Raw genomic sequence first — 19,288 nt, forward strand, 5'->3', positions numbered from 1 at the left:
CCCATTAAGCATCTACTGAACATAAGAGTATGTACTAGTTTCTCACATTAGTTAGCTGTCACGTAAAGGGAAAAAAAAAATAATAAAGAGTCTGAAAGAATGAGATCCAGGAGGGCTGGCCCAGATCTGGAAGCAGATGCAGGGGCACGAACCAAAGACAAATTTCATAAATCCTGTGGATGCAGTCTTGCCTTTGTATGTGATAAAACCCTGTGTTATGAAATAAGACAGGCACCTGTATGTCATCTGGGTCACTGGAACTACCTAGAGCAAAAGCAAAGCATTGCTATTCTTGTCCCACTGTGGCTTCACTCTGGAAGGCGGAGCGTACATACTGTAGAACCAGAAGGCAGTAAAAGAGAGAATACCAGGTAAAGAAGAATGAGCCTTCCATCCCTAATACAAGGCATTTAAGCAGGGGTACTGGGAAAAAACACATGGGAACAATGTCTGTAGCACTCGGAAGCTGCAATGCCACCTCAAAGTGCTGTAACAGATAGATCACCATAGCAAGGATAAACTCATTTTGACTCAAAGGCTCCTGGGCATGTTCAGAAATCACTATTCTGCATTTCTAGACTATAACCTTCAATAGTGAATAAAAGTAAAAACATCAGGTGAAAGCAACTATAAGGAAATCCCTCCATAGGCTGGCTGAAGACAAAGAGGTAAATTTCAAAATGGGTACTATTACATTCTCTACAATAATTATAAAAGCAGCTATTATGTTAACATAGAGTAAACATATAGTACCTGGCACCAAGTGCTTCATCTGTATAAATTCATTAAGTCCTCAAACAACTCTATGAGATATGCTCTGTTAGCATCACCAACCACATTATTTGAATGAGGAAGTAGACTCAGAGAGGTAAAGTAACCAGCTTGAGGCCACCCAGAGAGTAAGTGGCAGAGCTAGGGTTCAAATCCACGCAGCCTGGCATCAGAGTGCCTGCCCCTGACTGATATGCTCGGCTGCTCTGTAGACATTCCCGATGGGCCCATTAAAAACCAGAGAGAGGAAGTGAATATAGAAAGAAAGGATTATCCAAAGCATATATAAAGATAAGCAGAAGTAATTCAGGTAAGTGAATTATGAAGTAAATAACCCTCTCCACCAGCGCCCCCCCCCCACAAAGGGGGGGTGTCTTTTTTTCCTGTTTTTATCACAGGTTGAAAAGTACTGACCAGAAACCTATTGACATTGTTTCATTGGAAGTTCCATTAAGGCACTATCCAACACAAATGACTATTTCCTAGTGTCCCGAAATTTACTAATTATCCCACACTGCTATCTCTTTGATGACAAAATGCCACCAACACTGTCAGTATGACTAGTGAAGTCCATATTCATAATTTAAAGTCCTAGGATGAGTTTTCAGTTTTATGAACACTTAAGATCTAAATGAAAGGTGAATTTCATTGTGGAAATACCCAATATGCAAGGTTCACAGAGATGAGGACATTACCGTACATTTCCATCATCCCAGTTAACAGTTTTCATATAAGCTCTTCCTGTCACCAAAATTCAACAAATCATCTGCACGGGATGTTAAGACTTGCACCCAGTGCCTCACTCAGGAGAGAAGCTGTCCCTCTGGGGACACCAAACGGCTATCAGAATGTATTGATCTCATAAGCACCAGGATGAGGTTAGCGTTGTAATGCTGAGCAGTAATGAGGGACAACAGAATACAGTTCTGATGAGCCATACCTAGCTCCTTCTGTATGTTGTCAGGGATTCCTGTAATAGTCTTTCTCCTTTTGACTTTCTTCGGTCGTCTTACCAGAGTGTCTGTGTAAATTAGAGACCGCCGAAGGCTGGCCTGGCGATCGAAATTCTCCCCTAATACAGAGTAGTAGAATAAGCAAAGCAATGTTATTTTCAAGCAAGCCGACACCATGCACTTTCTTCCAGAAGCTTGTTGTAAAATGATAAGAAGGTATTAATAATGATGTTAGCCAGTCATATGATGATAAATGAATGCTGAAGGACAAAAAAAAAGGAAGGAAAGCAGATTATCATCATAAGGCTATTTTTTTTCATTTCCAGGTGTGTGTCCTTCCAAAGGAATTACCTTGATCTCATTTGCAAACATGCTGAGGTAACAAGTGCAAATCTGTTAATAACACACTTGAAGAGTGATTCTGTGTTATTTAAAAAATGGGTCATTTTGGAAGTGTTTTACATAAGCACTCTGGTCACTGAAATCACTCTTTACATTAGTGTACATGAGACAGCAATGGGCATATTGGGTTTATTTGGTTATCTCTAGAGAGCAATATAATGGCTTGTCCTCTGTGATGATACAAACAACTTAATCAAGGATTCTTGGATGCAGAGCTTTTTCTTTCAGTCAGGGAAGGTGACAATTTGGACATTGGTAAAGACAATTTGGTAATTGCTATGGTGTGAGATACAACTATCATGACCAAAAAAAGCCTTATAATGATAAAGTACTTTTACCACAATGAGACCCAGTAGCACGCTGTTGTTAAAGCTGAATTGCTTTCTCTCTGTTTCATAATCACCTTTTACAATTGATCTTAATTCAGACATTTCCAGTAATTTTGCAATCAAACCTAGAATGCCACATCCACAGGACTTTTTTTTTTATCTCTACATTCTGAGCTTGTGTGATTAACACACCAATGGGAAACCATAAAATGACACAGTATCAGTTACTGACTGGTCTGCTTTAAATTATTTGCCAGTTTAATTAAAGAAAGTTTTATAGCACTGTCTTTTTTAATGGTTATTCTTCTCAAAAAGAGATTTTAAAAATATATATGTACATAAATTATATACTTCCATCATTCTTATGTTGTAAAAGAAAGTATAAAAACATTCACTCTTTTTAGCAATATTGACATACATTCAAAGTGGGTATGTTGTAAACAGTGTACCCTCTATTTAAATAGGAATAAATTGTAAATAGAAACTTATCTAATCTATACAGATGATAAAAGATCTGAATGATCAAAACACATTTCACCTACGAAGCAACAAACTTAAATAAATGCTGGCAACTTTGTTTCTAATGGAGAAAACCAGAAACAATTGAGAGAAGACAGTAAGACACCAGAAGGTGCCATCGCTGTGATAAATGCATCACCATGTGCAATAGCATATATGGTGCTTGTAAGGGGCAAGTCATGACTTCAATGGTCCATTAGTTCCTGCGGCAGAGGAAGACAATTTCCTTGGATCAAGGGATTAAGAACAGACAAAACACTGGTAGTTACATCTACTCTCTAGTTTTACTTCCTAAAAAAACAAGGGTAAACCACCCAGACTCCAAGGAAGTTAAGAAACCAACCATGAGAATGGACATCTAAGACATACGCTGTTAAAGGCACCGAACTCTCCATCTTGCATCATGACCCAAAAGGTCTGTCCCTCCTGGTGGACTAAACATTTCTGGAGGGTAGGTACCATGACTCACATATCTGAGCACCACCTGCGTCTCTCAGTTCGACGCCTGACACAAAGCAGGCATTTAATAAATACCTGTTGAGAGGAAATGAATCACTCCCTTTAATTGAAAAACAGCCTTAGTCATGGTTACTACTTAGAAATAAACTTAGCTAATTCAGACATTAGTACAAAGCCAGTTTGTCAAAACTGTTGAAGCATGGTTACCCACTCTATTTATCTTCCAGGTGGAAGACTTGTTATCCCACATGGCAGAATATGAAACCTATACATATATACATTTCATTTGAGACATGATGAATCCCTAGAATATGATGAATCCCTACAGGACTCTGACTAAAGGGATTAAATTATTTTCAGGCTGGCAGCTCATTGTGCTAATATTCTACCTCTATGCCTGGCCGGCTTCACTCTGGATAGTATATTTATCGACATTTCTTCTCCCTGCTGAACCTGACTGAAAAATCAAACTAGAGGGTCAATGTTCATCCAAATAAATGAACATATGAAAATTCCCTATGGGAAGCTACATTTTAGTCTCAAAAGTTTTCCAGGGCTTCAGAAATATAACATTTAAAGAGCAGGAAGCTATATAACCTATGTCAATTGCTTAAAGTGAAAAATTTAAATATAATGCTTCTTTATATCAGAATATTAGAAAAATCATCTCTTTATGAAATATATGTGTATGTATGTGAACACATGGATCCAGAAGATAGATCAATAAATATGTAATTAGGTATTATATTTAATTATTACATTTCGGAAAATGTTAATCACTCAAAAGTAAATTGCTTTTGACACAACTCACATTGCTCATTTCTTTACTGTCATTCACCTTTCCTATGTGGTATCTGAAGGACTCCTTTTAAACTCTATGTAATTCATATCCACTTAGTCATCAACAGGAGAGAATTACAGCTCAAAGAAATGGCATTGTCTACTGTTGTTACAATGCATTTCATTGCAAATAATTCTTTATTTCTGAAGCTATAGTTACTCTGTTTTAAATTTCCTAATCTCAGGATAATGCATTTATCCTAATTCCATTAAGGACTGTCATATTTCATAGCACAATCTTCTTATCTTATAATACTACTTCTGAGGTATTTAATCATATATAATGTAATTATGTTTCTGCTGCATTTAATCAATCAAATAATGTAATGCATTTTCTTACAGAAAGTATGTGTTCACATATTCCATCAAGCAATAAACACACTTTATTCTGAAACACAGCTACTTACAAAAATGATCTTAAAAAGATATGACCTAGGTGCCTGAGAATCACACTTGGGAAGATCACAATGTTATTTGCAAAGAAAATGGAATAAAATACTATGCTATTCCTTTAGGCTTAAGAACAGTAAGTATGGGAAAATGTACATGGAATTTAAAATAATTCATGCACTTATTTACTAAATTTCTCTATGATTCAAAATAGATGTCATTTTTATTCTAAATGGAATTTTTAAACATCTGTAAAGTTTTTAAAACATCTTCAATAACTATCAACACGTACAAGCCTTTCTAACAGCGGTCAAAAGTGGTAGCTTTAGAAGTATAGCAAGGGTGCTGTGGGTTTCCATCCTAATTTTTTATGAAAATTCATCCTTATTGATCACCTGGTTCTTTTCAGGTTCTGGCCCTACAGGCCATGCTTTGTATGGACTTATTATCAATGACGATTATTAATAATCTGTTCCTCTTGGACACCCTGTCCAATGTTAACTCTTAACACATCTATTTTATACTTGGTACACCACTGACCTATCTTCTTTGCGAGCTCTGGAACTAATAAAGCAAGAAAATTTTTACTTTTAATCTTTTAACAACTCCTCTAAGTTTGTGAAATATTGCCTTTGAGCTTTACGTACCTTGTTATTCGTCCCCTTAAATATCACAGATGATTAAAACCTGAGCATAATATTCTAAAAGAACTTGAATTTCATGTTTGGCAATATTCATAATCCAACTTAATATAACATATTCTAAATATTTTATATTCAGAAGGAACTGATTTTTATTTGAACTGTAGAATTCAAATTTATGGGGATCAAGATATAATTTTACCATCCTATTAACTTTAAAATACTTTTATAATTTTTATTGTTAATTCACTTGATATTCTTATTTTAAGCCATTTTTCCCTTTTTCTACTTGAGAAGACAAAAAAAAATCTATCATTTAGAAATATCACAAAACTGTTATTTCTTCACTTCCATAAACACTACATAAAATAGCCGTTTAGAAGAGAAATATGTCATTGTTTTCTTACCTACGACCACGTTTAGAAGATGTTCTCAAACAGAATATTTAAAATTAGATATTTTAAGTAATTCAATGGAAAAAAAAAACCACACACTTTTGATGAATTCCATGATATCAACCTTTGGTAATACAGTGCTCTAACAAGCAAGAAATTATTTCATATGCACGCCTGTATACAAGTTTTAATATTCCTTTCACTAAACAAAGAGCAGGAAGCCAGAATACAGCTTTTTACCTTTGACGTATAAATGAGGAGCTAAAAGCATATAACAAACAAAAGCCAAAGTCATTCTCCCAAGTATGTTTAGAAAGCTATCTGCAAAGCAAAGCATACCAGTTATGTTAATGGGAACCACATCAGCCTGGACTGTTTGGGCTTGCTGTCGCATCTTCTCTTCTGGTGTTGGCAAGGGAAGTGACTTGGTCCAATTTGTTTGAGTATTAAGGTCAGAGAAGTCACTTGACGTTGGCGTTTTAGGTCTCCTGGTAGAAATAAATCTTTCTTCTTCTGATGAAGAAATAGAACACTGCAGGAAAAAAAAGGAGGAAGATGTAAACAGCTGGGAGAAACATTTAAAAATACACTTCTTACTTAAAAAAATTTTTAAACTGATTTAAAGCAAGCAAACAAAAAAAGGTAACATTTAAGAAAGAAGCAATGGTTTGCAAGGAAACTCATCTTGAGCATGACCGGTTATATATATGATTCACACAGTGGCCTTAGTCTCTAAACCACGAGGACTGCAAAAGGTTTTGCTGACCCACAGTATCTTTTCAGTTCTTCCTGCTTTTCCTCTATTTATTGTGGTCAGAAAGCTTATGGATTTAGTTTACCACGAGAAGCCTAGAGAAACATCACGGCTGTGGCTGGTTTCCATTTTTATTAAAATTTTATTTGCTCACAGTAATTTCTAGCCTCAATCTTATTTCTCTTAGGCACTGACCTCAAGGAACACTTCTGAAATGATGAAGCTATTGTTGCTCAACTATGTGTGCTCTTCTGAAACCATTTATATGAAAAAAATCAGTGTGAAATTGTTAAATTCTAAGAAGCTGACTGAAGCTCTCTGCTCTGAGCCTTATCAGAATTCCATGAAAACATTTCTGGCAGGGTCTGTTTTGATACAGATTAACATCCTAACTGGGGAGCCCTTCTTCAGGATCTTTCTTCCCACACCATCTTAAAAAGCACAAGCAAGAAAGTTGTTCTGGCAAGCACTTTCCAATGGACTTCGCTGTGGCTGCTGGGCAGCTGGTTCTTGGCAAAGCAGCTCCAAGAACGCAAAAGAAATGCAATGTGCTCGCAAACAACAATGATGACCAAATAAGGGTAAGTGGCTTTTGTTGGGAAATGGCAGTTTACAACATACAACAAATGTCTAAGCACGGCTCTTCGAGTTGAAAGCATTTTGACTAACTTTCCACCTATGGAAGTAAGGCATTTAAAAGAAGTTTACTTAAGAATAAACAGTCAATGAACCTTTCCAAGGGAGTACCGTAGCACCAGCACCCAAGTCAGTTCAACACTCCCCCTTCCAAACCACACAGGTAACTACCCTCCTGACTTCTAAAACCACAGCTTTGTTTGCCTGTATCTGACCAATGGGAATCATGGTGTACATTCTCTTCGGTAACTTACTTCTTTCATTCAACGTTATGTTTGTGAGGATTCATCTGTCTTTAAAAAGCAGGCATTGTTACCTTTCTGGATTTAATGCAAGTTTCTAAGAGGACACTGGTAAGAAACTTACAGAAATGCACCAGTTAGAAATTTCAATCACTTAGAAGAACACTGTCATCACTGTTTATTACTCTTGGATTCATCTTACTGCAAAATATCTACTTTTATTCTACAACTACCAGCCCTCCACAAATTTAAAAAAGACTAAAGAAGAACCACCAAAAATGGTTTGGTGTTGGGGACAGGGTCTAGACTAAGAATCCAAAGACTGGAGTCTATTCACTTTATACCTGCAAGTCAAGTGACCTCCAGGCTGCTCCTGAACCCTAAAGTTTCCTTTGCTGTAAAATGGGATTGTCCGTTTACCTCCTGAACCTCCCAAAGAGCTACTCTTAAGACCTCTGAGATGATACCGATGAAAATGTCTATGACAAATCTTATGGAAATGAAGGTAATGGTAATAAAATGTGACTTTAGGAAAGCAAAATCATGAATTGACAGGTACCCAGTTTTTTCTTTTATTGCAAAAACACTATCAATAATAAAGGTGTTGTGGAAATAAAGGATATAAAATAAACCATAATTAAACATTTCTATTTTTTACTTTATATTCTTTTTTTTTTTAAAAGATTTTATTTATTTATTTGAGAGAGAGAGAATGAGGGAGAGAGAACACATGAGAGGGGATAGGGTCAGAGGACGAAGCAGACTCCCTGCCGAGCAGGGAGCCCGATGCGGGACTCGATCCAGGGACTCCAGGATCATGACCTGAGCCGAAGGCAGTCGCCTAACCAACTGAGCCACCCAGGCGCCCACTTTATATTCTTGATATATAAAACATGTAAAATGATATTCTAGTTTCTTTCCCACCAAAGGAAAATGTGAAATAATGTTTGTAATTAAACTGACAAATAAATACACTCAACTTATGATGAGCATATGTTACTGACATCTGATTATGATACTAAATTACACCATATCCATTCATGTTTGATCCACTTCTGGGAAAATGGGTACAACTCCTACAGATCCTTGAAAGACAATCAAGGGAATTTTGGGGTCAGCAGCAGCAGCTAAGCCATAGTGATATAAATAAATAATTTCCAGCCTTTTTGCACTTGTAACAGTCTTTTTAAATTTGACTTATATATTCTCCTGAGATGGAGACACACATACACACACACACAAGTAAATAAAAACTAATTTTATATAAGAATTTCATGACAGTTTCAGGACACTGAAGACTGATCTCAACCTAGTAAACTGGGTTACTCCAATTTTCTGATGTACACAGAGAAATAATTTTTCAGATCACCTTGAAATATGGCACAAGCTTTGAAGACCATGGGAAGCACATGCTAACGAAAGAGGTTTAACAGCAAGAAAAGTAAAGCTGCAGCTTGATGGAGAATAAATAGCAGGGTGACATCCTGCAGAGAGGGTTCCCTTTTCCACGTGACGTCTGCCAAGGGAGATGGTGAATGAAGCACTGTTTCACAGTTTGTGTGCATCTCAATGGTGCTCATCAGCCCTCGTAACCTACTTCGCTTTTAGTTGGCTGATAGTGTCAGGATTGATAACTTATCACAATGAAAGGGTACTGCATTTTAGTCTTTTTGCCATGGGATAATCACCAAGGATAGCCCAGTATGACAACTTTCAAAGGTAATCTGTTCTATAAAGTACTCCCTTCATCTGCAAGAAAATGAATAAAGTTATATACAAATGTGACTATTACGCAGTGCTACAACTTACTAAAGCAAAATTAAAACCAGGAGAGTAATGACTTCCAGAACGATATGACTCCTATCCCTCCTAGTATTTATAGACACAGCAATGGGCATAGGAAAAACCTCCTGCATCTCAATGGCAGAACACATCATAATTACTCCAGTAAGATGGATACTGTAATGCTCTGGGGATTATTACGTTAGCCTCTTAAGTAGTCTCCATGCTTCTGTCTATGTTGACTACCCTCCCACTCCAACAGTCTATTTCTCAGAGGCCAGAGGGACCCTTTTAAAATTTAAGTCAGATCATGTTGCTCCTCTGCTCAACGCCCCCAACATCCTTACTATGATCTACAAGGCCCTATGTGATCTGCCAATGGCCCACTGCTCTCTCTTACCTAAACTCCTACTATTCTATCCCTTATTCTACTCCAGCCACACTACCCTTTCCATGCACTTTCTTGTACATATCATGCACACTCCTGCCTCAGGGCCTTTGCCATTGCTGGTCCCATTGGCTGACATGTTCTTCCCTTAGACATCTACACCGTATTTTTCTTCGGGTGTTTACTCAAGAGTCCCCCTCTTGTTGAGATCTTACCCGTTCAGCATCCCTAAAATTTTAACTCCTCCCCAATATTTTGTTTCTCCCCTCTCCGTTTTTTCTCTTTAGTACATATCACTTGTATACATATATTTTAGTTATTTATCTTGTTTATCTCTCCTATGAGAACGTAAGTTCCATGAAGCTTTAAATCAGAATCGCATGGAGAACTCCTGCAGAATTCTGGCTAAAAAAGGGTCACCATTTAGTAACTGATTGCTATATGCCTCGCTCTGGGTTACAGACTTTAAAGAAATTGGTACCTCATTTTTATCTTTATAGCTTTAGCCTCATTTTATAAATAAGGAAATGGAGTAAAGTAAGTTTATTTTTGGGAAGTACACAGTGGATAACCGGGATTAGAACCCAGACTTGACCTCAGAGTTTCTGCTGTTAAACAGTGTAAAATAACAACTTGACAATATTTGCAATCAATTACTGGGTTATCCGATCCAAAGATAAAAATCTCCATTTATATCTCTTATTCAAGAACAAACCTCTTGAAAATCTATAAAAGCCCGAAGTGTGGTGTAATGGAAGGAGCACTATACCCTGGAGTGAAATGCTAAGTATCAGCACCCTGGCTCTGTCATTTACTAGTTGTAGGTTTTGAGCAACTCAAGCTCCCTGTGTTCAGAAGAGAGTAACTCAAATAGCTTCACCATGCTTCATATTAATGGACTCCCTCAATATGGAGTGAATTGTTATTTTAAACACTGAGTTTAAAGTTGCCTTGCCTTCAGAACTTAAGTGCAGCTTTTAGACCTGTCTATTGGTCAGTAATGTTCATCAATACCCCATCCCTTAGTCCTGGAAGGAATGGAGAGACACAAATGAAACAACAATTACTCACGCCAAAATACTTAATTTAGAAAGGGAAGTCACTGGCCACACCAGCAGTTGTTTTGTAGATTTTGGATGCTGTAGACCTGCATTTCGGAGACCTGGTCCTATCTGAAAACCAGACAAGCTCCCACCAGATGGACAGTGGAGCCTGAAATATGGTCTGTTTGGCAGTTGGCCAAGTTATCAAAAAGTGGGCTTAACTGTGAATCATAGACTAGCCCAGGTTTTTTTTTTTTTTTTTTAACCTGCTATCTCTTAGAAATTAGAAACTGGAATTATAACCAGAGCTAAATTTAGCAATTATTACATGAAAATACAGAACAGATGAAACTATATAGAGCATTATTTAAGAGGATGTCAACATATATTCCACTCCTTTTTGCAGGACACTTATTCAGTCTTTGGTGTTTTTCTTCCCAGCATTAAATCTCTCTATTTTGTTTTTCAAGATTTTAGATGGTTTTATAAGGTGTCAAAACTTCTGCAGTCTTTTTTGGCTATATGCTTCTACCTTCAATGTATTCAGACACAAAAGATCCTGACTTAATTCTGTTCTCTCCTATTTCTCTTTCCCCCTCTGGACCCAACAACAACCAAAAAAGCAGGGATGGTAGAAATGGATCCATACAGAAGCACAGTTCATGGTTCATCCAGCCAACTCCATGATGGCCAGGTAGTGGTGACCATATCCACATTATTAAATAACTTTGTTCCTTTTCTTCCCATCAGTGTATTAGTCCATTTACTACAAAGCTAGCCCCTTTATCGATACTACATATTGAATTTAAAATACTGTGGATTTAAACTCTTGCATTAAGTGATCTTTTCCTTAAAATAACAGAAAATACTTAAATTAGAACATAAATGTTTAAAATGGTGCAGAATTTGTTTTTAATCTTTTAATTTTCATAAATAATATATACAAAGTATATAACATAACATTATGAATACATCAGAACTTACTACCCAACCCATGACTTACATAAAATATTACCAATAACTGCAACTACCTCCATGCTCCTCCTTGCATCCCCCAAGGTAACCACTCTCCTGAGTTTTCCAATATTCATTCCCTTACTTTTTGTTATGTGTGTACAACTATGTGTAAATTACATGTTTGTATTTGCTTTGACTTTTATAAAAATGGTTTCATTCTCTCTGTTGTGTTCTTATGTTTCTAAGACACACCCTGTTTTTGTTGAGCCGAAAATTCATTCATTTTATGGGCATACATTCCAGTCCAATACCGTATTTATTTATTCACTCTTTTATTGATGGATAATTGGGTTGTAAAAGATGTTGTTTCTGTTATCTCAGCAATTTAGAACTCCCAAAAGAGAGAGGTGAGGAGGAGAAGTCTGTATGTAGCTAAGGCTCAATTCCCCCATATACTCATTGTTGGAGGGAAAACAGGAGCTCTGGAGCCACAGATCTGGATTTGAATCCTGGCTCACTTTTAAGGATGCTGAGGGTGTTCACTGTCATGACTGTGGTGACGGGCTCATGTGTGTAAACATATGTCAAAACTTATTAAATTGTATAATTTAAAAATGTGTATTTATATTATGTAAATTATATCTCAATAACACTGCTTTAAAAGAGAGATTTCAGTTTCAGTATTTTAAAACTATGTGATCTGAAACAAATGATATAATCTTCAAAATACAGTTTCTTCATCTGTGACATGCACACAATCCCAGCTACATCTCATGGCTGCAGTAAGTACTAAATAGACTTACAGAGAGCATTAAGCCTAGTCTCTGGCTCCTAAACTTTTCTGCATGCTGGTGCTTGATTCCATATTGGGAGATGACAGAAATATCAACAAGACAGGAATGCTGTGTCCCCATTTAAAGGGGAAGGCAGATATGAATAGAGCCTTATTCCAGTGTAATGGGATGTTTACAACAAGAGAAACTGGGACAAGTTACTAGAGACACCCTCACTGGTTTGAATGCATTAAAGGCCTGGAAAAATGACAATCCCCAATCTTCTCATTCTTGCTTGCAAGATACATAGTAACAAGGTGTCCCAAATTGTAGAGCACTCTGTGTTCCCACTGCGCCCTGAAATTACTCACGCAGAGAGACCCAGTACAAGAGAGGCATCGTAAGTGTTTTCTAGACCATATACCACCAAAGGCCAGGCACCACGTGTATATATTGAGACCAAGCAGCACTTAAATGGTTTTTAAAAAAAACAAAAATCCAAAAATCATGAATGAATGAATACCAGATAAGTCAACGGTGGAATGAAAAATGACAATAGCAGGCATAATGAGAAGGAAGTTGGTTAATTTAGTAATCTTGCTCTTCCGTTTCACCAACGTTGCGCAAGGAAAAGAAAATGGGAGTATAAAGTGAGAGGCCCTGCATTCACCTCCTCCCTGGTGCACTCTAGCCATGTGCTCTTAGGAAAGTAATTTCATTAATTCTGAGGCTCAGATTCCAGATCTTTAAAATGATAGTAATGATTATGAAAATACCTCTTTCATAGGAGTTCCCATGGAAAAGGAGATACAATGTGTGAAAAAATTTGGAAAATGTTCTAAAGTGTTCTACCATTATTATAAAGCTAGTACTAGTATGACTGCTAGCAGCTCTACTTGGCGATAATCTACGAAGACACGACCACCACAAGTTTTTTAGCAGTTGCTGAAACCTCTCAAATTCATTGCTTTAGGCAGGAAATTCTATGTGGGTGGAATAAGAGACATAGGATGACTGGGAGAGTGGCCAACTTCCACTATCCATGGAATCATTTTCTTTAAAGTCTGGTTTGAAAAACCAAGCAGTTTAATAATACTGTACTAATCATTACTTGAGCATATTCTGTGTGCCAGGCACCATACGAAGAATCTCATAAACATTAATTCATTTCAACCTCACCACATCCCTCTCCAAGGCAGATAAGGTAGCCATGTAATTTACTATCAAAACCAGAACTCCTTTGAAAGTGAAAGGGGGTGCTCTGAATAATTACATAGGATAGCAGCTGTAAACCAGGGCTGTCCTGAGCAAACTAGAACACGGGGCTTATAGCTCTTTGTAGTGTGGAAACTGAAGCTCATGGAGAGAAGCTTCAACAGGTACAAAAGCTGCCCCCAGCTGGCGTTCTCAAGCATCATGTGATATAAGACTCCAACGTGTGCAGTTACAGAGCAAGGCTCCTGTCCTTTTGTCTTCTTCAAAGTCCTCCTTTGATTTAAATATCCCTCATCAATGAGGACTAAAAGAGAACCTGAGATGCCAGTTCAAAGAATAACAGGAAATGGAAAATTTGGGATTCTATCAATACCATTAAAGCCAACCTTTTATTGCCATAATCCCAGTCTAATTTATGTGTTTGGGGGTTAATTTTCCACAAGAGATTGAGTAACCCATGACTGACATCCATTCTGCTGAGACAATGGGGCCTCTATGAATGTTTCCCTGATTCAGTAAACTTATCATCAAATATAACCTCCAACAATGGCAGTTGAAGAAATGCCCTATCAACTCAAAGGAAATGTTTTGGCATCTATAACTGAACTTCCTTCAAATACCTGAAAAACCTGTTTGGTAGTACTGGTATGCACTGAAAACTTAAAGAACAAAAACCGTCAAGACTAGAAGGGTATTAAAGCAATGACTTACTCTCTGATTTCACAGTTGGGTGGGGGGAAAGGTATTTTGTGAGATTTCTAAAACCCTTTGCAGACAGCATTTTTCATGCAGCAGGTTTATATATAACCTATATTGTTGGAAATATTTTAATTATTTTTCTTGTTACACTTTTGAGAGATACGTGTAGATATCATTAGCAAAACACCATTCCTTATACCAGAAACAGGAGTCCTATTTAGTAAATGTTTTGCATTAGGATAATTATTATAGAATAATTCTCTAGAATAAACACCCAGAAGGAGATGTCCCCTAGGTTCTTTGTTCTAATTTAGGTTTTTAGCCTTTACCTTATTAGCAACTCTCATTTTAGGAGAGTGCTTCTATCCCAGGCACCTAATAGATGCTTCATACCGTTGAATGCAAATTAGATGCTTTTCACTCTATATGCTTCTTTCAATGTCAGAGCATTTGTAGCCCAAGCACTTGTTAAATTCTATGTAGTCCACTGTTCTCCTCGCCATACTCTAACCCCCACTGCTTATCAAGGAAATACAAAGTAAAAGTGTTTCCCCAAAATTTTCCCTCACATTTGACCTCTACACACTCTGTATCTAAAATAATCCCAACTGTTAGAGTGACTTTTAAGAACTGCACTTAAGGGTCTTGGTCTTAACATGGAAATCATAAACTGCTGGCTTGGAGCCCCTTTTACAGTTACTGGACTCCCACCTGATTTCAAATGCCAACTTGGTCATATACAGAATCCCATAAAGATTTAGGTTTACTCCTGGACTTTACATTCTGTATTAACATTCTGTCCCACTGGTCTGGATACTCAGGTTCCACACTGAGTAATTCCTGACTCTTTTTAATACCTGGTGAAGCCAATCCTCCTTCCTTAGTGCTCCTCGGTGTTACAGCTTTCCCAGCTTTGACCCTTTCATCCTCTCTGGTTCTCTCCCTCCTCTTCCCATCCCCCAAATTAACTCTAGACCAAACCAAAACTAAACTATTCAACTTCTTATTGGTATTGTGTTAATTTTATAAATTGACTTGGACAGAAATGACAGTTTTTTGATACTGAGTCCTCTAAGAGCATAGTAAGTCTTTTCATTTATTCAAATCTTGTGTTATTCTATAGTATTTAAATTTTTTTTCACATAGATGTTACACTTATTAATTTATCCCTTCTTTGTCTGCTAGCACAACTTAAGATTTTTTCTACTACATCCTGTAACTTGTTTTTGTAGATATGGAAATTATTTATTTCCATACATAAATTTCATACCTTACTCGTCACTGAATTCTAATATTGATAGCAGTTTCAATTTTTTATCTTCCTGGAGTCACCAAGAATGATAATATCAGTTCAATCTTCTCTACTTTTGAGCCTCTTATTCTATAGCTTTTCTAATCATTCTGGCTGGTTTTTCCCATACAGTACAATAATAGTGATAGTGAATGTGCTGTCTTATGCCTCATCTAACAAGAATAGCTCATTAAAAATCATGTTGGATTTGGTGACAAAGCAGACACATTTTAAGTTATGAGTATCTACCTGTTCCTATATCATGTTTTTTTTTTTTTTAAATCAAGAACAGCTATTGAATTGTATCAAATACCTTGTCAATATCCAAGGCTTTGACCTGATTTTTCTCTTCAAATCTATTAATATGATTACTGTGTGATTAGATTAACTGAAACTGAATTTCCGTGCATTATTATTGGGATAAATTCAGGTTGATTTTTTAGTATTTGTCCTGTAATGAGCTGTTAGATTATGTTTCTTAACATCCTACTTATGACTTCTAATGATAATATTCATGAATGAGACTGGCCAGTTGATTTTCCACTTTGTGTAATCTTTGTCAGGCTTGGCCTCAGGGTTAAGCTAATTCATTAAAAAAAAAAAAAAATTCATACCATATCCTTTTTCTTTGCTCTGGGAAAGTTTCAAGCATTGGACTTACTAAAGCTTTAGTAGAACCCTCTCTATGAAACCATCTGAGCTTTGTGATTTTTACAATTTGGTCCATTTTTTAAAAAAATGGGCTTCATTTTTCTACCCAGCTTTATCAAGGTATAATCAACATATAACATTGTTTAAGTTTAAGGTGTATAATGTGATAATTTGCTTTATGTATAGACTGCAAAATGACTGCCACAATAAGATTAGTAAACCCATCTATTACCTAACATAGTTATCTTTTTTTGGGTCAGTCTGGTGTGAATTTTTTATAAAATTTCTCTATTTTTAAAAATAGAAATCAGTCTGTTAAAATACTCCCTTTCTAGAAGTTATAGTGTTATATTTGATATGTTACATAAATTAGAAAATCAGTTTCAGTATTATCTACTTTCATCTAACAAAAGATGGTATATATAACTTTTGTTATAAATACATAATCATAAAGTCCTTTGCTTAAAAAATGTTAGTGACTTCCTATGAACTATGCAATAAAAGCTAACTCCTTCACTTAACATGCCCCCCTGCCCCCCGTGATCCCACCTCAGTCTCCCTCCACCACTACCCCTGTTAACACTCTTGGTGGACTCAGTAACTCCAGAGCTGATCCATCTCTCCCCTGCCGTTGTCCTTCACAACCTCACCTCCAACATGCCCCTACCAGCCACTCTCAGAAACATGCCCTGGGCTTAATCATTACCTAACATCAGATGTGAGGGAGGTCTTAGTAGTGGTTCGATAATTGATAATCCTATATAATTTACTGAAGGTGTGAGAATAAAAGAATCGAGAATGTTCCCAACATTTCTGACTTAAGCATCTAGTAGAATGGAGTTATGGTTTACTGAGGTGGGGAAAACTATGAGAGGAGCAGGTAGGGTTGGGAGAATCACATACTAGGATTTGGGTAAGTTTGAGATACCCATAAGACATTTAAGTGGAAATGGATAGTAAGCAGAGAAACGCATGAGTCTGGACTAGTGAAAGAAATTTAGGAAACTTCAGTGCATGGAACTTAAGGCCATGGGACTCAATGAAATCACCCAAAGGAGTGAGCCTGTTTCAGAGGAGCAGAATTACACCAAGGTTTAGACACATGGAAGAAGAGCACCCAACAAATGACTGAGAAGCAATGGCTAGTGAGCAATGAGGAAAACCAGAAGTGTGTGGTCTTATGAAAGCCAAGTACAGAAGAAAAGAACAGTAAACTATGTTAAAGGCTGTTGAGAGTTTGAATCAGAGGCAGGCTGAGAACCAACTATTAGATCTGGCAACGCAGACGTGATGATTAGACTTAACAAGAGTAATTTCAGTAGCATGCTGGGGATAAAAGTTTATTTGGAGGGGGTTCAAAGGAGATTGTGAGAAAAGGCAGTGTTGACAGCAAGTCTAGACAGTTCGTTGGAGAAGTTCTATTATAAAGAAGAACTGAAAAATGTGGCAGAATTTGGAGGGGGATAAAAGGTCAAAGGAGAGTTTCTTCAAGATGAAAGAAAATATAGCATGTTCAAATAATGATGGTTATGATGCAATAAAGAGAGAAAATTGATTAGGTAAAAGAGAGGGGTAAACTGCAAGTATGAAGTCCTTGAGAAATTGGCTTTTATCAGTCCATTGAAAAAATACTGAGTCCTCACTACATGCCAAGCCCAAATCTAGGCACTTGGGATGCAACAGGGCAGAAAGAAGCAAGGACTATTCACCCACTGCAATGGCAGGAAAGTGCAGTACGTGGAGGAACAGGTGCAAGCAGTTCAATAGGTTTGGCTGTGAAAGGATATACCTTTGGATTGCCGCACCCCCCTGCCTTGCCCAGTGCAGTAAATATCAAAGACAGTAAATATCTGAGAGTAAAGCAGAAAACATGGTGTTTGGAGATTTGAGAAGAAGGCGTGAAATATAATTTGGTAGAGTGGAAGAATGAATTGATGAGCTAATACGGTAGGATTGCTGCCACTTTAGGTTTGAGGTCAGGCATTTATAGTACAATTAGCTAATATAACCTAGTATTTTTCTCTAGCCTTGTTTAGCTAGCCAGGCTTTAGCGCAGAGCAGGTATAGAACTGCATTAAATGGAGGGAGGGATTTCTCTAGGAAGCTGGCAGAAGGGGAGAGGGGCCAGCAGAGTTGAAAGTGTGTGCAAAGAAGTGAATGTATCTGTGGGCCATGTAATCTAAGCTGGGGAAGGATGACTGATGACAGGAAGAGGGTAGGGTCAGTGGAACAGAATTTCTCATAGGGGTCCAATAATTTTTGAAATGAGATTCAAGAAAGGAAGGAAGGAAGGGAGGAAAGAAGGATGGAGGGAAAAAATGGGACTCCAGAGGGATCAAGCTGGAAAGACAGTAAATGAAATTATCCTTGACTCTTCTTTTTCTTACAACTTCAGCAAACTCTGTAGGATCTACTTTTTAAAAAAATTTTTATTGTATTATGTTATGTTAGTCACCATACATTACATCATTAGTTTTTGAGGTAGTGTTCCATGATTCATTGTTTGCCTATAACACCCAGTGCTCCATGCAATATATACCCTCCTTAATACCCATCACCGGGCTAACCCATCCTCCCATCCCCTTCCCCTCTAAAATCCTCAGTTTGTTTCTCAGAGCCCACAGTCTCTCATGGTTTGCCTCCCGCTCTGATTCCCCCCCTTCATTTTTCCCTTCCTACTATCTTCTTTTTAATGTATTATTTGTTTCAGAGGTACAGGTCTGTGATTCATCAGTCTCACACAATTCACAGCACTCACCATAGCATATACCCTCCCCAATGTTCATCACCCAGCTACCCCATCCCTCCCACCCCCCACCACTCCAGCAACCCTGTTTGCTTCCTGAGATTAAGAGTCTCTTATGGTTTGTCTCCTTCTCTGGTTTCATCTTATTTCATTTTTTTTTTCTCCCTTCCCCTATGGTCCTCTGTCTTGTTTCTCAAATTCCTCATATGATAGTTGTCTTCCTCTGACTGACTTATTTCATTTAGCATAATACCCTCTAGTTCCATCTATGCTGTTGCAAATGGCAAGATTTCGGGTTTTATTTGATGGCTGCATAATATTCCAGTGTGTGTGTGTGTGTGTGTGTGTACACACACATACACCACATCTTCTTTATCCATTTATCTGTCGATGGACATCTAGGCTCTTTCCA

At 37.3% G+C, this 19,288-nt stretch overlaps 1 protein-coding gene across 1 annotated transcript in view; it reads right to left on the reverse strand.

The window, feature by feature from the left end:
- Positions 1-19,288, reverse strand: part of NHSL1 (NHS like 1) — a 231,222-nt gene that overhangs the window by 14,742 nt on the left and 197,192 nt on the right. The window contains exons 4-5 of the mRNA XM_081829376.1: positions 6,039-6,231; positions 1,712-1,843 (exon numbers count right to left, since the gene is read on the reverse strand). Coding sequence (XP_081685502.1) covers positions 1,712-1,843; positions 6,039-6,231 — 325 coding nt within the window. The remainder of the gene's footprint in view (positions 1-1,711; positions 1,844-6,038; positions 6,232-19,288) is intronic.

This window comes from Leptonychotes weddellii, chromosome 8, assembly GCF_054177405.1.
Source record: "Leptonychotes weddellii isolate Sample4059 chromosome 8, ASM5417740v2, whole genome shotgun sequence".
Classification (NCBI taxonomy): Eukaryota; Metazoa; Chordata; class Mammalia; order Carnivora; family Phocidae; genus Leptonychotes; species Leptonychotes weddellii.